This window comes from Bos mutus, chromosome 23 (genome assembly GCF_027580195.1).
Source record: "Bos mutus isolate GX-2022 chromosome 23, NWIPB_WYAK_1.1, whole genome shotgun sequence".
In the NCBI taxonomy this organism is placed as follows: Eukaryota; Metazoa; Chordata; class Mammalia; order Artiodactyla; family Bovidae; genus Bos; species Bos mutus.
In genome coordinates, this window is record NC_091639.1 from 346085 (window position 1) to 363841 (window position 17757).

A 17757-nucleotide genomic window follows, 5' to 3' on the forward strand; every position below is an offset into this window, starting at 1 on the left:
GCAGTGCCCCACTGCAGGGGTTTGTGTCAGGACCAGGAGAAAGACAACACAGACAAGAGTTGATAAAATAATGATTTTAACAAAAAATCAGAAAACCAAATAATTCTTTCATTTCCATCCAGATAACCCTGCACAGACCTCAGGGGTGTTTTCCTACCACCTTCACTATTTCCAAACAGTGAACTGGCACCTTGCCTCGCTGCCAACATAAAGATGCCTTTACTATGAACACACAGCATCGGCCCTGCCCTTACCTATGAGGTCAGCTGGCCCAGTCCCCAGGTTTTCTCCTCTAATCGTGACCTTCGTCCATGGGATGCCTTCATTTGGAGAGATGCCTGTCACAAGAGGGGGCTGTCGGGATCGAGACATTGTGCTTGTTGAAGAAACAAGGTCGAGCTACAGAAGTGACCTATTAAAAGAAAAAGAAGAGTTAGTGCCAACTGAGACCAGCATCCACTAGAAACACGAGAGGTACGCACACAGTACCAGCCGTCGTCTTCACACACCGGTGCTGGGTTTCAGCTGCCGGTTAGCCCACTGGCCACATCTCCTGAACATGAGTGACCCAGGACATGAGCTTGTGCGGGGAGGAAAAGCAGGCATGTGGACTTCACATCAGGAAAGACAGACTGAGGCCTCCTGAGCTCCACACACCACCTCTGCACCCCAGGCACATGCTGGAAGCGCCTCAAAGAGGAGGTTCTGACCTAAACAGATCCATAGAAGTTAAAGAACGTCTCCGTTCCCATAGGTGTATGGAATTTCATTTTGTTTTCATATTAGACTTGGCATAGCAACTTTTAAACGTGTTCAGATCAATACACTGACATTTTCAACACGCAGGCAGAAGCAGTGACTTGCCGACTGTCCCAGACGCTGTGCTCTCTAGTCCTGGCACTCCGACAGGCAAAGCACAGCACTGAGTGCACGGGGCGCGTGTCTGTGCTCGGGCGCTGACCCATGTCCAACTCTCGTGACCCCGTGGACCGTAGCCCGCCAGGCTCCTCTGCCCATGGGATCCTCTAGGCAAGAGTACTGGAGTGGTTGCCAGAGCCTCCTCCAGGGGATCTTCCTGACCCAGGGATCGAACCCGGTCTGTCTCCTATATTGGCAGGTGGGCTCTTTCCCACTAGCGCCACCTTGGAAGCCCAGTAAATGAAGAGAACTCTTCAAGTGCTGAAGACTTGAGATGCCCCAAAAGACGAGGGGAGGGTGGGCTCAGGGGAAGAGCACTGAGAACTTGCTGGCTGCCTGTCTTTTTGTGGGCAGTCTAATAAGTTAGACTGTGGCCCCTGCCTTTGCCCTGCCATCAGCCAGGTGAGAAGTTCAGTCTCTGACGTGACCCAACAGAAAGGACCAGGACTCAGGCACATCAGGCACGGGGGGAGGAGGGTGCCCACCCTGTAGCCTAACTCCACCCTGTCCAGGCAACAACAGCCACTCTGGAGAAGCTAAGGGGCCCTGAGAAGAGGGAACCAAAGACTCCAACAGGGAAGGTCTTCCCGAGAAGAAGGCCTCGTGCAGCCACATCACCCAGAGAAAAGCCAGACACAGACCAATTCTGCCCACGCACAGACGAGACGAACAGCTGTCACAGCCTTGTCCTAAGGACAGACAGAAATTGTAAAGTGGTCAGGGAAGACACGAGAGGTGAAAGATCTAAAAAAAGACCCAGAGGAAACAGAGATAAGGCTGGTGGTGTGGGCTAAAGTGTTTCCCCAAAACTTGTGCTGAAGTCTGTCTCTCTGTATCTCACTGTGCACACTGTTCGTTGAACCCATGGTAGGCAAGGCGTGAGCTAAGAAGCTGGAAGACAATGCACGGAGCCGTAGAACTGCAGATGCGTCTCTTCTCTCCTGGCTGATGCAGCAGCCGTTAGCAGCAGCCATAAAATAACTCCAAGTGCTTTCCAGGTGGCGCTTATACATGATTACAGAACAAAAGTAGCCTGCGGCCAAGCGAGTACCTCGCAACGTGCACGTGTGGCATGCAGTGCTGTACGTGGCCTCAGCTGTTCACATCATTATTTACAAAATGCGGGGCAAGCGGAAGAGGCCACGGGGCCAGAGAGCCTGACCGTGCTATCTTGGCTAACCTGCTCTCTCTCTACCAAGTCCTGACGCAGGACCTCAGAGAGTGACTGTGTTTAAGAGTCGGAACTCTAAAGACCATCCTCTCTAAAGTGAGGTGGACGCGGTCACTAGATGGGCTCTGGTCCCACAGGACCAGTGTCCTCACGAGAAGAGGCGCGAGGACACAGACACGCAGAGCACGGCCACACGATGACACGGGGAAGGTGGCGCCCCCAGGCCCAGGGAAGGGCTCCGGAGAAGCCAGGCCTGTGACACCCTGATCTTGGACTTCCAGCCTCCAGATCATGAGAAAATAATGTCTGTTGTTTCAGCCTACTGTACTTTGTTATGGCAGCCCCAGCAAATCAACACAGTGGATAACAGAAAAAACAACAACAACAACAAAAAACCACCCTTCAAAAGTACAGTAAACTTTGATCCCAAATAAGTATCTGCAGAAGGAGAAAACTCTTACACTTAGAAGAATAAGATGCCATGAAAAGGAATCAATCCAAGAATAAAAGCTCTTGAAACACTCAGAAGAGGCAAAAGAAACAAGATTTATATTGTCCTGTTACTGTAGGAACTGTTGGTTTAACCAAAGTGGTAATAACGCTGCAAATAGGCAGGTGTGTTTCTGGGAAGAGGAGGGAGTTTTAAATTTCATCCAGAAATGACCATCAGGATACTGGCAGATTAGCCACGGAGTCCAGAAACATGGAGGTGGTGCTGGCAGAGAGCTCAGCGAGTCTGGGGTGTGGGGGATAATAAGGAGGTGACGGGCCTTTGCCCCTGGGTTCTGGTGGGAGATGCAAAGTCCAGGGAGTGTCTTCACTTTCCACAGCCCTAGTACCATTCGTACGTGCTCCTCAGGACAGCTTAGTATCAGGGCTGCCAAACCAGAGAGAGCAACCCTGTGAGTAGAGGGCTGGGGTTCGGAGCCAGGTGCCATCAGCTTGTCTCCTCTGGAAAAAGCGAGGAAGCTGGAGACTGGGTTCAGTCACACCTGTGTGACTCATCTAACATGACTAAAACAGCAAAACAGCAGCAGCAAGAGGGGTAGGGCCAGAGCACGTTACTGTTCATCCAATAAACCAAAATGGAACCCGAGGCTATCTCGACTCCACTCCCTCCCCATTGCACCCCGTGAATCAAACAGTCAGAATCCCCCTGCAGAGTGCTAGGTCGACTGCTTCTCTCCCTAGATGCCAAAGCCAGCCAGCTCCTACCTGGTCACTCTGTCCCTGCTAGCCCTCCCCTGCAATCTACCCTCAGCAAACACCAGAATCAATTCTCCAATTGAGTAGACCTCCAATTACAGGTCTAATCATCACTCCTGATTCAAAAACAGCCTCCATGACACCCACTGCTCAGTGGTCTCCAGTGCCCACAACACCCTCAGCACTTATTAAAACCTGGCGCAATCAGACTTGTCTACCCTACCTGGCATCCTCATCCTCTCCGTCATCCATCTGACACTAACTACACGGGCCCACTCACTTCTTACGAACTACTGAGTTCTTTTATGCCTTTCTGATTTCATTTACCTTATTTCAACTAAATGGAATGTCTTTCCAAGTTTGTTAAATCCTTACTGATATTTCAAAGTCAAGCTTAAATGTTACTGTCTCGCTGTAACATCTACCGACTATGCCAATTATCTTGCTGTTCTCACTGTTCACTGAACCCAGGGTAGGCAAGGTGCATGGGGAAGCTGGAAGAAAACTCGAGAAGCTGTAGGTACTACAGACACATTTATCCTCTCCTGACTGGTGCAGCTGCCATAACGTAGCCACAAGGGATTTTCAGGTGGAGCTTATATGCTTACAGAACAAAAGTAGCCCGTGGTCCAGCGTACATGCGCAGTGCTATGAGTGATCTCTGCTGCTGCGTAACCACGCATTTACGAAACAAGGGGTGAGAGCAAGGGCTGTGGGGCGACAGAGCCTGACCACCGCCCTCTTGGTTGACTGGCTCTCTCCCTCAGGTCACTTTCTCTAAGAAGTCTCCTGGATCTCTCCTTCCACAACACTTCATCCTGCTGTGAAGCAGAACTGAAATTAAAATACCTCTGGACTCAAAAAAAAAAAAAAAAAAAAAAGCAAGCATGTGTGTGCATACACACAACAAAAACAACTAGGACAGACAATTCAGTTTACTCCCAAATTTCTAAATCCATTTTGAAGGCATTTACAGAGGATCATAATCTTACTTTTGACATCCTCAAAGTTTGTCCAAGAAAAACAAAGTGGTGTCTGGTAACAACAGGTAATTATCTGGGCCACAATGGACAGCCATGAATCACAAGCACAAAATCTATTTTCTTATTTATGACTGAAAAAGTACAGCTCTGCTCCAGACACACACATCAAAGGCAGCTGAAAATCCAGTGTTCATTACATTGGTTCATATGCAAAAACTAAATGGCATTCCCTTGCCATGAAGCATCATCTACATATCTTCAAGCATGGATAAACCATTATCTCAGGAGATCAGTAAGCCATTTAAATTACAAATATAAGAGTATCTGCTTTCCACATTCCAACATCCACAATCCACATGACAGTACCCACCCACCAGGTATGCACTCCGTAATTATCTATGGAATGAATCCTGGAAGATGTCTCTTTTCAACCCACCTCCAGTCAGAAGCATCTTGCATTACAGATAATGTTTTAATATTTAAAGTCAGAAATACATGAAATATATTACTATCATTCTCAAGAAAGACTCTAAGCCTCAAAAAAACAGAATTTAGTTCATGAACATTTCAGTTTCATAACTCAGGCTAAATTAACAAGGATACTTTTAAAGGGAAACTTTCATCTATAGTTGTCATTAAGTGCCTATGGATTTTCCTCACAAGGATTTTACAAACGCGATAAAGCAACAGTCTGAAATTCTGTCTTAAGATCTTTCTTATATAAATACACTGAACAGAGGTTAACAAAAGTCTGACTTTGCTGTCATAAGCCTCCTTTTTAAATTAAAACAATATCCAGCCTTTACAATATACAGGCATATAAGAGTGAAAGAGGTAAGGAATAAAAAGTGAACCTATCTAAAATTACACACCACAAGCTAATTTTATCTTTTGAAAGCAGAATGACAGAAGCAGGAGGTAAAGGAGCTATTATTACTCAAGTAAGGAAAATTAATACAGATACAGAATAAGCCATTTTTAAGGCAAGATCCTTACCCAAGCACACTAATAATGGAGGATTCAGCGATATAAACAGACAGATGATAAAGGCCGACAGCACTGGAGCAGAACTTTACACAAACACACGGGCATGGGCAGAGGGGCCACAAATCATTACACACTGGCTCTTAGCCTTAGCTCCACACTTAAAACCTGTTAGGTACCGATCAGGGCTATAGGTTTGCTAAAAAGGAATCATACAAAAATCTGCTGTGTTGCTAAACGGTAGTTTCTAAACATCGTTAGTTTCACAATTCATGCCAAATTAACAAGGGTATTTTTAAAGGAAAGCTTTCATCTATAGTGGTCATTAAGTGCCTAGAAAGAAAATAACCCCATTTAAAATCACACCAAAAGAATAAAATACTTAGGATAAAACTTAACCGAGGAGGTGAAAAGCCAATACTCTGAAAACTATAAAGCATTCATGAAGGAAATTGAAGATGATACAAAGAAATGGAAAGATATCCCATGTTCACGGACTGAATGAAATAATTTTATCAAAATGTCTGCACTACCCACAGCAATATACAGATTTAAAGCCATTCATATCAAATTCCTATCCATGACATTTTTCACAGAACTAGAACAAACAATCCTAAAACGTGTATGGAACCACAGAAGACTCCATATAGCCAAAGCACTCTTGAGAAAGCAGAGATGGAGGAATCGCGATCCAACTTGAGACGTACTACAAAATGATAATACTGGCATAAAAACAGATATGCACATGAACAGAACAGAGTGCCCAGAAATATACAGTTATTCATGACACAGGAGGCAAGGCTACACAATGAGGGAAACTGCCACTTCAGTAAATGGTATTGAGAAAACCGGACAGCCACATGCAAACAAACAAATCACATTTTCTCACACCACGAACAGAAATTCAAAAGGGATTAAGGACCTATATGTAAGAAAACACAAGAACTGCACTCTTTCACATTGATTTTAGCAGTGTTTTTTGTCTCTGTCTTCTCAGCAAGGGAAACGAAAGCAAAAATAAATACACGGAGCTACATCAAACCAAAAATCTCTGGCACAGCAAAGGAAACATCATGAAAACAAAAGTGTAACCAACTGAACATAAGATGTTTGCAAATAATACAGCTAATATGGGTTAATATACAAAATACATTCATACAACTCAAGAGCAAACAAACAACCTGAATAAAAACTGGGGAGAGGACTCAAACAGGCATTTTCCCAAAGAAGACACCCAGACGTGAAGAGGCACGTGAAAAGACGCTCAGCATCACCAGTCGAAGTGCAAATCAAAGCCACAACAAGATGTCACCTCACATCTGTCAAAATGGCTATCCTCAAACAGAGGAGAAGAAAGCGTTGGCCAGGCTGTGAAGAAGCCTCATGCGCTGGGTTGGTGGGAGTGTAAGTCGGTGCTGCCACTACGGAAAACAGTACAGAGGTTCCTCAAAAAAAACCTAAAAGTAACTACCGTCTGATTCAGAAAGTCCACTCTGGGTATATATCTGAAGTAAACAAAAACAGTAATTCAAAAAGATACACGCACCCTGCCAAAGTTTATGGCAGCTTTATTTACAATAGCCAAGACATGGCAACAATCCAAGTGTCCATCAACAGAAGAACAGATATACAAGATGCGGGGTGTGTGGGTGTGTGTAGATATACACACACGTACACACACAGATACACACACATTCACACACAATGGAATACTACTTAGCTATTATGCAGAATAGAGTCTGCCTCTTGCAACAATATGGATGGACCCATAGGGTATCATGCTTAGTGAAAAAAGTCAGACAAACAAAGACAAATACTGTATCTTTTCACTTATATGTGCGTGCTAAGGTACTTTAGTAGTGTCCAACTCTTTACGACCCCACGGACTGTAGTCCACCAGGCTCCTCTGTCCATGGGATTCTCCAGGCAAGAATACTGGAGTGGGTTGCCATGCCCTTTTCCAGGTATCTTCCCAACCCAGGAATCAAACCCACATCTCTTATGTCTTCTGTACTGGCACACGAGTTCTTTACCAGTCTTGCCACCTGGGAAACCCTATTATAAATAGGATTTAACAAAGAAAGCAAATGAATGAAAACAACAAAACAGAAACACACTCACAGATACAGGCATCAAGCCAGTGGTTACCAGCAGTGAGGGCGGGATGGGATGAGTCTTATCGGGGACGGGGAGGAAGAGGTACGACTACTGCGTATAAATCACAAGGACACAACGTACAGAACAGGAAATACAGAACTACTTTATAATAATGTTACATGCAGTACAATCTATAAATATTGAATCACTGTGTTGCACACCCGAAACTAATACAATCAGTTCGGTTCAGCTCAGTCATGTCCAACTCTTTGCGACCCCATGGCCTGCAGCACACCAGGCCTCCCTGTCCTTCATCAACTCCTGGAGTTTCCTCAAACTCATGTCCATTGAGTCGGTGATGCCATCCAACCATCTCATCCTCTGTCGTCCCCTCTCCTCCCACCTTCAATCTTTCCCAGCATCAGGGTCTTTTCAAATGAATCAGTTCTTCACATCAGGTGGCCAAAGTATTAGTTTCAGCTTCAGCATCAATCCTTCCAATGAATATTCAGGACTGATTTCCTTGAAAATGGACTGATTCAATCTCCTTGCATTCCAAGGGACTCTCAAGAGTCTTCTCCAACACCACAGTTCAAAAGCACCAGTTCTTCAGTGCTCAGCTTTCTTCACAATCCAACTAACATCCATACATGACTACTGGAAAAACCATAGCTTTGACTAGACCTTTGTTGGCAGAATAATGTCTCTGCCTTTTAATAAGCTGTCTAGGTTGGTCATAAATTTTCTTCCAAGAAGCAAGCATCTTTTAATTTAATGGCTACAGTCACCATCTGCAATGATTTTGGAGCCCCCCAAAAGAAAGCCCCTGTTTTCACATCGATTTGCCGTGAAGTGATGGCACTGGATGCCTTGATCTTCGTTTTCTGAATGTGGAACTTTAAGTCACCTTTTTCACTCTCCTCTTTCACTTTCATCAAGAGGCTCTTTAGTCCTTCTTCGCTTTTTGCCATAGGGGTGGTGTCATCTGCATATCTGAGGTTATTGATATTTCTCCTGGCAATCTTGATTCCAGCTTGTGCTTCACCTAGCCCAGAGTTTTTTATGATGTACTCTGCATGTACGTTAAATAAGCAGGGTGATCACGTACAGCCTCAACATACTCCTTTCCCTATTTGGAACCGGTCTGTTGTTCCATGTCCAGTTCTAACTGTTGCTTCCTGACCTGCATACAGGTTTCTCAAGAGGCAGCTAATACAAGAGTTTAAGTCAGTTATTTGTTGCTGTTTAGTTGCCGAGTCATGTCTGACTCTTTTGTGACCCCATGGACTGTAGCCTGCCAGGCTCCTCTATTCTTGCCTAGGATTTCCCAGGAAAGATACTGGAGTGGTCTGCCATTTCCTTCTCCAGGGGATCTTCCCAACCTGTGTCTCCTGCATCGGTAGGCAGGTTCTTTACCACTGAGCCACCAGTGAAGCCCAAGTCAATTATATTTAACTTAAAAATTGTGAAAAATTTAAAAAGCAATAATTCTGACATGTCTCCAGACTCATGTTAATTTACCAAGAAGTTTTCAACTACCTGAACCTGAATGGGAATAAACAGGACTTAGAGGACCCTTCTGGGAATTAGACAGACAATTCTCTCATTTCTTTTTATGTTGGTATGGCGTTGATGTGTTTACACTGAAAAAACATACACTTAAAGAGGGATTTTTTTTTTCAGTAATGGAATTAAAAAGTCACTGTATCTTATGAATTGCTGGTCTAGTTTTTAGTGAATTATATTTAGTGGAACAATAAAAACTACATGGAAACATTTCTGGATATAAGGAAGCACTATAATACTACATTCTGTCAACGATTTATTCTGTAGATACAATGAAAGTTAGAACCTAAGTGTTTTCTTGCTTCTCAGCACTGTTTCTCTAAAATAAAGAACTGGAAGAAGCTGAAATAAATTCTAAACTTGATGCCTTTTTTTTTTTAATGTGAGGTACTGGTTTACCACAGCGCTATCATTTTGTGGCAAATAAATTCCTTCCTACCTATAAGAACAAAGGACATCACACAAGGACAATAAGGGTATCTTCAAAAAGGTTTCAGACAGTCATTTAAATTTTATCTTTTTAGGTAATAGATCACATGGTTATCTAGATATATTTTAATAAACCAAAAATATTCCAAGCTATAGGTCTCTGAATGAAGCTTTGATAGAACAACCTCAAAAACTGAATATCTATTAATAGTGTGGAGATCTGGGCTCTGAGCTGGGCTCTGGCACCGACAACTGAAAGCCCTTGGTTACCTCCATGTGCCATCAAACAGTTTTCTCATCTGTATATAAGGCGGTTGGATGAGATTACTCTTAAGGTCACTTTTTAGCTCTTGATTCTATGAAAGTCTTACTAATTAGGACAAAGGTTTTAAATTCAATTACTAATGTAAGACTATAGAAACTGGCCTTCCTAGCTTTTAACAATTAAACTATAATAAAAGCACGTTGTTATTCATTTAAAACTTCTTGTACTTATTATAAAACATTTCTATATATCAGAAGAATCTGAATTTTTAAGATCTTATATTACAATGTTAGGTATTTGATAGCCTAATTTTTTTTTATAGTAAGTACTCATTTAATTCAAATAATTTCACTCTCGTATTTCATCAGTTCTTGAAATATTCTAAGATCTCTGAAATTTGGATGCATCTTATAATTGATGGCATATCATGGTTAAATTAGCAGTTTTTCTTTCTTTAGTGGTATGTAAAATAATTGTACATACTACAAATAGGTAGCATCTAAGATCCAATATAATATGGTATCAATGATAGAAGCCACGGGAAACTGTAGCCCAGCTCTCTGTGAGCGAGACACTGCCTTGGCCTTGGCCTTCCCACTGTCCTTTCCAGCTTTGCCTCCAGCCATGGTCTCAGCCGCTCGTGCCCTCGGTCCCGCCGAGCCGCCGCCGCCGCTAGCGCAGCACCGACCGCCGTTGCCGCCGCAGCCGCGAGAGCCCGGACAATCTGATAGCCTAATTATCCCTTTCATTTCTGAAAGTTATATTGCAAAGAATCCAAAGTTATCTTTGCAATATAACTTTACTGTCTAGGCTGCAGAGCTTTTACAGATACTTCTAGAAATAAATTATTAAAAGTAAACCACTATAATGGGCTTCCCTGGTGGCTCAGACAGTAAAGAACCCACCTGCTATTGTAGGAGTCATAAGAGACGTGAGACGCAGGTACGATCCCTGGGTTGGGGAGATTCCCTGGAGAAAGAAGTAACAATTCACTCCAGTATTCTTGCCTGGAGAATTCCAGGGACAGAGGAGCCTAGCAGGCTACAGTCCATGGGGTCGCAAAAGAGTAGGACACAACTTAGCAACTGAACAACAGCAACAAACCGTAATAACAGTTACCACAGACTAAAATATGCAATTATTCATTTTTAAAGACAAACCACAGGTTTTTTTCATTTCCCCAGTTTCATTAAAGAAGAAACAGAGAAAGAGATGAACAGAGAGAGGGAAGGAAGGAGAGGGGATGTATCATTTAGGTAAAAAGAGAGAATTTAACTATAGCGTAGAAATTCTCATTTAATTAATAAACCAAAGGAAAATGTGGAAAAGATACTAGAAACAAGCATGATATGTCATTTCTGTGTGATGGCACAATAAAAAAAATACAGATCTTATAATTTTCTGTGTTAAAGATCTGTTTTGCATTTTTTACCTTTCATTTAAGGTCTATAAAAATGCCCACAAGGTCAAGGAATTTTAAAGCATTAAAAGTAGTTTTTAAAACAATCTTCACAAACAGCTTTGAAAATATTCACCAAGCACTTGAGTATAACTCAGGAATCGGAAAGTAAACAGCTTCACAAAGCTTAAACTTTCACTCTGAAATGGTTATGCATTATTAATTTTAAGACACTACTTTTGAAAACAACAGTTTAATTGTCCTATATTATAACCTGCAAGAATTAGAATCTATTCAAAACCAAAACAGACTGCAGGAGCCAGACTTCATGGGACTTGCCTAGGTCTTGTGTTTCTGTGTTCTTTTCAAAACACCAGGAAAGGAATTCAGAAATCAGCAAGTAAAATAAATTAACAAAGTATTTTATCACCAAATCTAGTAGGAAATTATTCATTACTGATAGAAATAGAATTGTGGGAATTTACTGAGTATGTAAAAATAAAGGCTGCCAAGTTAGTGTTTATTGCCTTATTAACAAATGAACATTCAAAGTCAAAGAATATGAACCTCCCCTCTTCACAAGATTTTAACTCACTGTACTAGCCTTTTATGATCTCTTCTTCCTCTTCTTAAACTAATAAAGCAATAAGAATTATTTTCTAAATAGAATACTGGAATACCATGGGGAAAACAAGGGAATTTGGTTTACATAAATTACCCATAAAAACATCTTGGTCCACATCAACTTGACTGTTTCTTTGAATCCCTGTGTGAATAAGCAGCGCTGGGCCCCAGCTCTGCCCACCGTGAGCCAACACCAGCTTTGGGGTGCCCTGGAGCCTGCACCCAGCCCTGTCAGCCATGGGCCCCACCCAGTGGTGGGCTGGCATCAGCTCAAGGACCCCCAGGACCCTGCAGAAGATACTCAGGAATCTGCTCTACCCACCAGGGAACCCACTGGGCCCAGTCTCCACCCAGGTCTGTAAATACAAATCTACACTAGTTTCAGGCTCCTCAGTATTCCACTGTATGGGTACATCATCAAAACGGCATTCAGATGGCTTCTGATTTTTTGTTATTGGACCATAACAATGAACACTTGACCACAAAAGATTTTTGCACATTTACCCAGCTATTAATATTTCCTTTCAAAACATTCAAAGAGGGATTGCTGCCAAAGAGTGTGACATGAATACCAAACTGGCCTGCACACTATCATACACCCTCCCACCAGCAATGGTGGGCGGCAGCAGCCCGTCTAACCTGCAGCTATCTGACAGGCAAAGCACAAGCGACAGTTTCAACCTACACTGTGTGTGATCCCATCTTCAACCCCTTTGCACCTTTTTATCAGGTTTAACTCCCTTAATTACAAACCTCTAACGCGAATGCTCACTCCCTGCCACACTGCCCAAGTCTCCCAGTCACTACTGTTCTTCACGTTGCTTATGGTGCTCCTGAGGGCTTCCCAGGTGCTGCAGCAATACAGAACCCACCTGCCAAGCAGGAGACGCAGGTTCCATCAATCCCTGGGTCAGGAAGATCCCCTGGAGAAGGGAATGGCCACCCACTCCAGTATTCTTGCCTGGGAAATCCCATGGACAGAGGAGCTACAGACAGTCCATGAGGCTGAAAGAGAGTCAGGCATGACTTGGCAACTAAACAATAACAACGGTGCTCTTGGCCCTCCAGAGATTTTTAGTCTTTTAACAGCAAGCCTACTGACCTTTTCTTTGCTACTCTACAGTCACGCATTCAAAGTCAAGTCCTCTTATTTTAATGCTGTTTTACCTTTAAGATTATCTAACTCATTTGGAATCCATTTTAGAGTACTGAGAATAGCTGGCTGACCACAATACCATCTCACCAAATAGCCCAGCTCCCCCACTGACCTGAATGCCGCTCTCATCACTGACGCAAGTTCTCACCAAATAACCCAGCTCCCCCACTGACCTGAATGCCACTCTCATCACTGACGCAAGTTCTCGTTTCGAGTCTGCTTCTGCACCGTCTTTCATCCTACTGATCTAATTTGCACCCATGACATAATTTTACTTTATAATCAATTGTCTGACAGTACGAGTAATCTTTAACAAGTTACCTTAGCCAGAGCACACAGATACTGGTCCAGATGAACTCTAAAATATTTTATTTCATTGTAAAACTAATCCTACCAGGATCTGGATGGGAAGTATCACCACCCTGAAACACTTTATTATTTTTTCGTCTGTGTCTACTGACTCAAGTTCCAGTAGAGAAGGGGTTTTGTCTGCCCCATATACTGCTGTATACCCAGAATGCAGAACAGAGTGTCATACAATGAATGCTTAACACATTACTTGTTAAATGAACAAATGTATCAATTACACAGAATTTCTGGGTAATTTCAGAACAGTTAAAACATCTACAACGTTGAATCTTCCCACATACTCATCTCTTTTAATGACTCAGTTCAGTTCAGTTCAGTCGCTCAGTCATGTCCAACTCTTCTTGACTCCATGAATCACAGCACGCCAGGCCTCCCTGTCCATCACCAACTCCCAGAGTTCACTCAGACTCACGCCCATCAAGTCAGTGATGCCATCCAGCCATCTCATCCTCTGTCGTCCCCTTCTCCTCCTGCCCCCAATCCCTCCCAGCATCAGAGTCTTTTCCAATGAGTCAACTCTTCGCATGAGGTGGCCAAAGTACTGGAGTTTCAGCTTTAGCATCATTCCTTCCAAAGAAATCCCAGGGCTGATCTCCTTCAGAATGGACTGGTTGGATCTCCTTGCAGTCCAAGGGACTCTCAAGAGTCTTCTCCAACACCACAGTTCAAAAGCATCAATTCTTGGCGCTCAGCCTTCTTCACAGTCCAACTCTCACATCCATACATGACCACAGGAAAAACCACTGGCCTATAAAACCATCTCATTCTAGTACCATGTTGGGTATAATTATTGGGTGTGATCTGGGTATTATTTGGGTATGATTATTTCCTTCATGATCATGAAAGTGAAAGTCGCTTGTTTGTGTCCAACTCTTTGCAACCCCATGGACTACACAGTCCACAGAATTCTCCAAGCCAGAATACTGGAGTGGGTAGCCTTTCCCTTCTCCAGGGGATCTTCCCAACCAAGGGATCGAACCCAGGTCTCCCACATTGAAGGCAGAGGCAGATTCTTTACCAGTTGAGACAAAAGAGAAGCCCTAACCCTAACCATGATTCTGGGTCTGTAGTTTATAAACCTGAATGATTCTGGGTCTACAGTTTATAAATCTTAAGACAATTTTAGTGTATTTTTCAGAAAGTCAGTTATTGTGTTCTGATTTTCAAGTTGACTATCACACTACTTTCTCCCAGAGCCATGGTTCTATTGTGTTCTTCATTGCCTTGAGCATCTGTAAACGTCTCTTCGTGGCTCGACTCATCAAGACTTTGTTTTAATGACCTTTTATAACAGTCCTGATGTAAGCTATACATTCTATCTTCTTTTTCAGGAGCAACATTACTAATTCATTTCTGACAACTTCAACATGTGTTAATTCCTCTTCCTTGTATTTTACTTTGCTTTTCTATCTGTCTGGACTGAACACTTAGTTAATTTGTTCTAATCCAATATAATTCTCACTCTTGATGCCCCACAGGTAAGGATTTTTTTCCTCTGGCTTACTTCAAGATGTTCTCTTTGTGATTCTCTGCGGTTTGAATGTAACATGGTCAAATGCAGATTTTCTAGCACTGATCCCGCCTGGTCTTCTCCAAGCTTCCTGGATCTGCAGATTGTTTAACACTGGAAGAGTCTCAGTCACTGTTGTTTCACGTCGTTCCACAGAGAGGCCCTCATGCAAAGGAGACTCACCTACCTGCTACCTAGACCCCACCCCCCATGTTCATCCCTCCACCCCTCCACCCTGTCCCCTAAACTGTATCTGAATAAGAAAACAACAACAACAAAAACCCTTTAAAGTGGTTTCTAACAGTAGTTCCTTATGAGGTCACAGCGAGAAACGGGCCAACAGTAGCTGGAGATAATCCACAGTGGTTTTCTGTTTTGGTCACAAGACCCCTTAAACTCTTTTTTAAAAAAGAGAGGGGGTACCCCCCAAAGGGCCTTTGGTTTATGTAAGTGATAGCAATTAATATTTACTTTATTAGAAATCAAAACCTGTAGGATGCTTCAGGGCTTCCCAGGTGTTGCCAGTGGTAAAGAATCTGCCTGCCAGTGCAGAAAACTAAGAGATGTGGGTTCAGTCTCTAGGTTGGGAAGATCCCCTGGAGAAGGAAATGGCAAGCCGTTCCAGTGTTCCTGCCTGGAGAATCCCGTGGACAGAGGAGCCTGGCGGGCTACAGTCCATGGGTTGCAGAGCGTCGGACATGACAGAGCACACACACAACACAGGATGCTTCAGTGGCTTTTCTACTTCTAGTGTGGAAAGCTGAAAAAGCTCATAATGTCTACACTCTAACTCCTTTCCTGTAAGCTAAGTGATTGGTCCAACTTTGCCAACAAAGGTCCGTGTAATCAGAGCTATGGTTTTACCATTAGTCATGTACGGATGTGACAGTTGGACTATACAGAAAGCTGAGCACTGAAGAATTGATGCTTTTGAACTGTGGTGTTGGAGAAGACTCTTGAGAGTCTCTTCGACTGCAAGGAGATCCAACCAGTCTATCCTGAAGGAAACCAGTCCTGAATATCCATTGGAAGGACTGATGCTGAAGGTGAAACTCCAATACTTTGGCCACCTGATGTGAAGAACTGACTCACTGGAAAAGACCCTGATGCTGGGAAAGATTGAAGGCAGGAGGAGAAGGGGATGACAGAGGATGAGATGGCTGGATAGCATCACCGACTCAATGGACATGAGTTTGAGTAAACTCCGGAGTTGGTGATGGACAGGGAGGTCTGGCATGCTGCAGGCCATGGGGTCGCAGAGTAAGACAAGACTGAGCGACTGAACTGAACTGAAGTGATTGGCCTCAAAGTGATGCCACGAATTAGCTGATAGGGTGATACTCTAAATGTTCTGAAAAGAATGCAAGACCAAGAGAACATTTAAACAAAGTGGTTAAAAAAAAAAAAGACATAGGTAGGCATACGCGTGTGCGTGCACACACACACACACATATTTAGCTAAATATTTGTCATTTCAGAATACTTACTGCCAGAAACCTTTTCTATAAATTTTAAATTATATATATATTTTTATATATACATATTACATGTACTTATATATTGTAACTTTTATAATACATGTATTTAGCAACTAAATACATAAACTTAGCAACTAAACAACCAAAAATACCTATACACACATATATATGGATGTAGGTGTGTATACACACACACATAACACAATACACAAAGCTTCCACGGGATAGCTTCCTGACCAGATGTTTAGAAAAGCTGCAGCCTGCATAGCAAGCGACCTTCCTGGACAAGACCCTGTTGTGAAGAAAGAGCAAAACCTGCCCAGCTGGCAGCAGCTCAGCACAGAAAGCCTTGAGTTACTAGGGAAGCCCCAGAGAGCCTCCAGGAACAGGTAAGCCTGGTCCTGACCTTGGAGGCCTGGGACCCCCAGGAGTGACACCGGGCAAGCACCACTGTCCTTCCTGGCCCCTGGGGCCACAGCCAACCTGCAGGTCCAGATGCAGGAAACAGGCCGGCCACCTCAGCCAGCTGTGTTTGAAGAGTATCAGCTTCCTCAAAGTGGGCCTAGAAAGTCCTAGAAAAGTGCCCCAAAGCTGGCAAGAAGTGACTGACTCTTGTTTCCTGCAATCAATTGAACGGAAATTCAACCTCTAAGCTAGTAATTTATATGAGCACTTTCAACTTTTGCAAATAAAAAAATATAATTCCTTTTAATAAAATTAATAATTAGATAATCTATACACTGGTAAATATGTTACTATATAGTTTATATATATATTGATTTTTAGAATGTACAGAAAAAGTTTAGCATTCTAAAATGCTGAACAGTTTGATTAGTAATGGTAAGACATTAGAGATTAGCTTGTCCACAGTCACAGGTAGAGAGCAGCAGAGTTGAGATTCAAAACCAGGCCTCTGGGCCACGATATTCGATTCTCCATGTGATTTTTTTAAATTTTTATCATGGAAATTTTAAACATATGTAAAAGAACAGAGCCCAGCATAAGGAACCTCCCCATTCCCATTTTGTCCATTTTCAACCACATCTCCTCCTCAACATATGTTTACGCTGTTTTCAGTGAGCGCTTTAAAGCAAATCCCAGGTACACCGTCTTACCCATAAACACTTCAGTGTGTGATTCTGTAAAGGGATACGCTAACTGTGCTTAAGAATTCCTGGGAGCATCAGGTTATCACTATCACCACAAACACAGAACCCCTCAAAAAAGGACACAAAGAGGAAATATAGGATTGCAGCACTTAAAAAAAAAAAAAAAAAAAACTTCTGACATAGCTAACTTCTAAAATCTTCTGATTGTGGCTCAGACGGTAAAGAATCTGCCTGCAATACGGAGACTTGGGTTAGATCCCGGGGTTGGAAAGATTCCCTAGAGAAGGGAATGACTACCTGCTCCAGTATTCTGGCCAAGAGAATCCCACGGACTGTGTAGTCCATGGGATCACAAAGAGTCGGACACGACTGACAGCCTTTCATTTTCAAGGCCAGGATGGAAAGCAAGCAAGGGACAGGAGGGAGGCTTTTCTTCTCAGATCATTTACCGAAGCTCAGGGTTAACATCAGCAGGAAAAGCAGAACAACCAGC

General features: G+C 43.0%; 1 protein-coding gene across 1 annotated transcript in view; it reads right to left on the reverse strand.

Annotated features, from left to right (window-relative positions):
• Positions 1-17757, reverse strand: part of EXOC2 (exocyst complex component 2) — a 122152-nt gene that overhangs the window by 98075 nt on the left and 6320 nt on the right. Inside the window, 1 exon segment of the mRNA XM_005908027.3 lies at positions 255-412. Within this exon segment, the coding sequence (XP_005908089.2) occupies positions 255-372 (118 nt within the window). The 5' untranslated portion in view covers positions 373-412.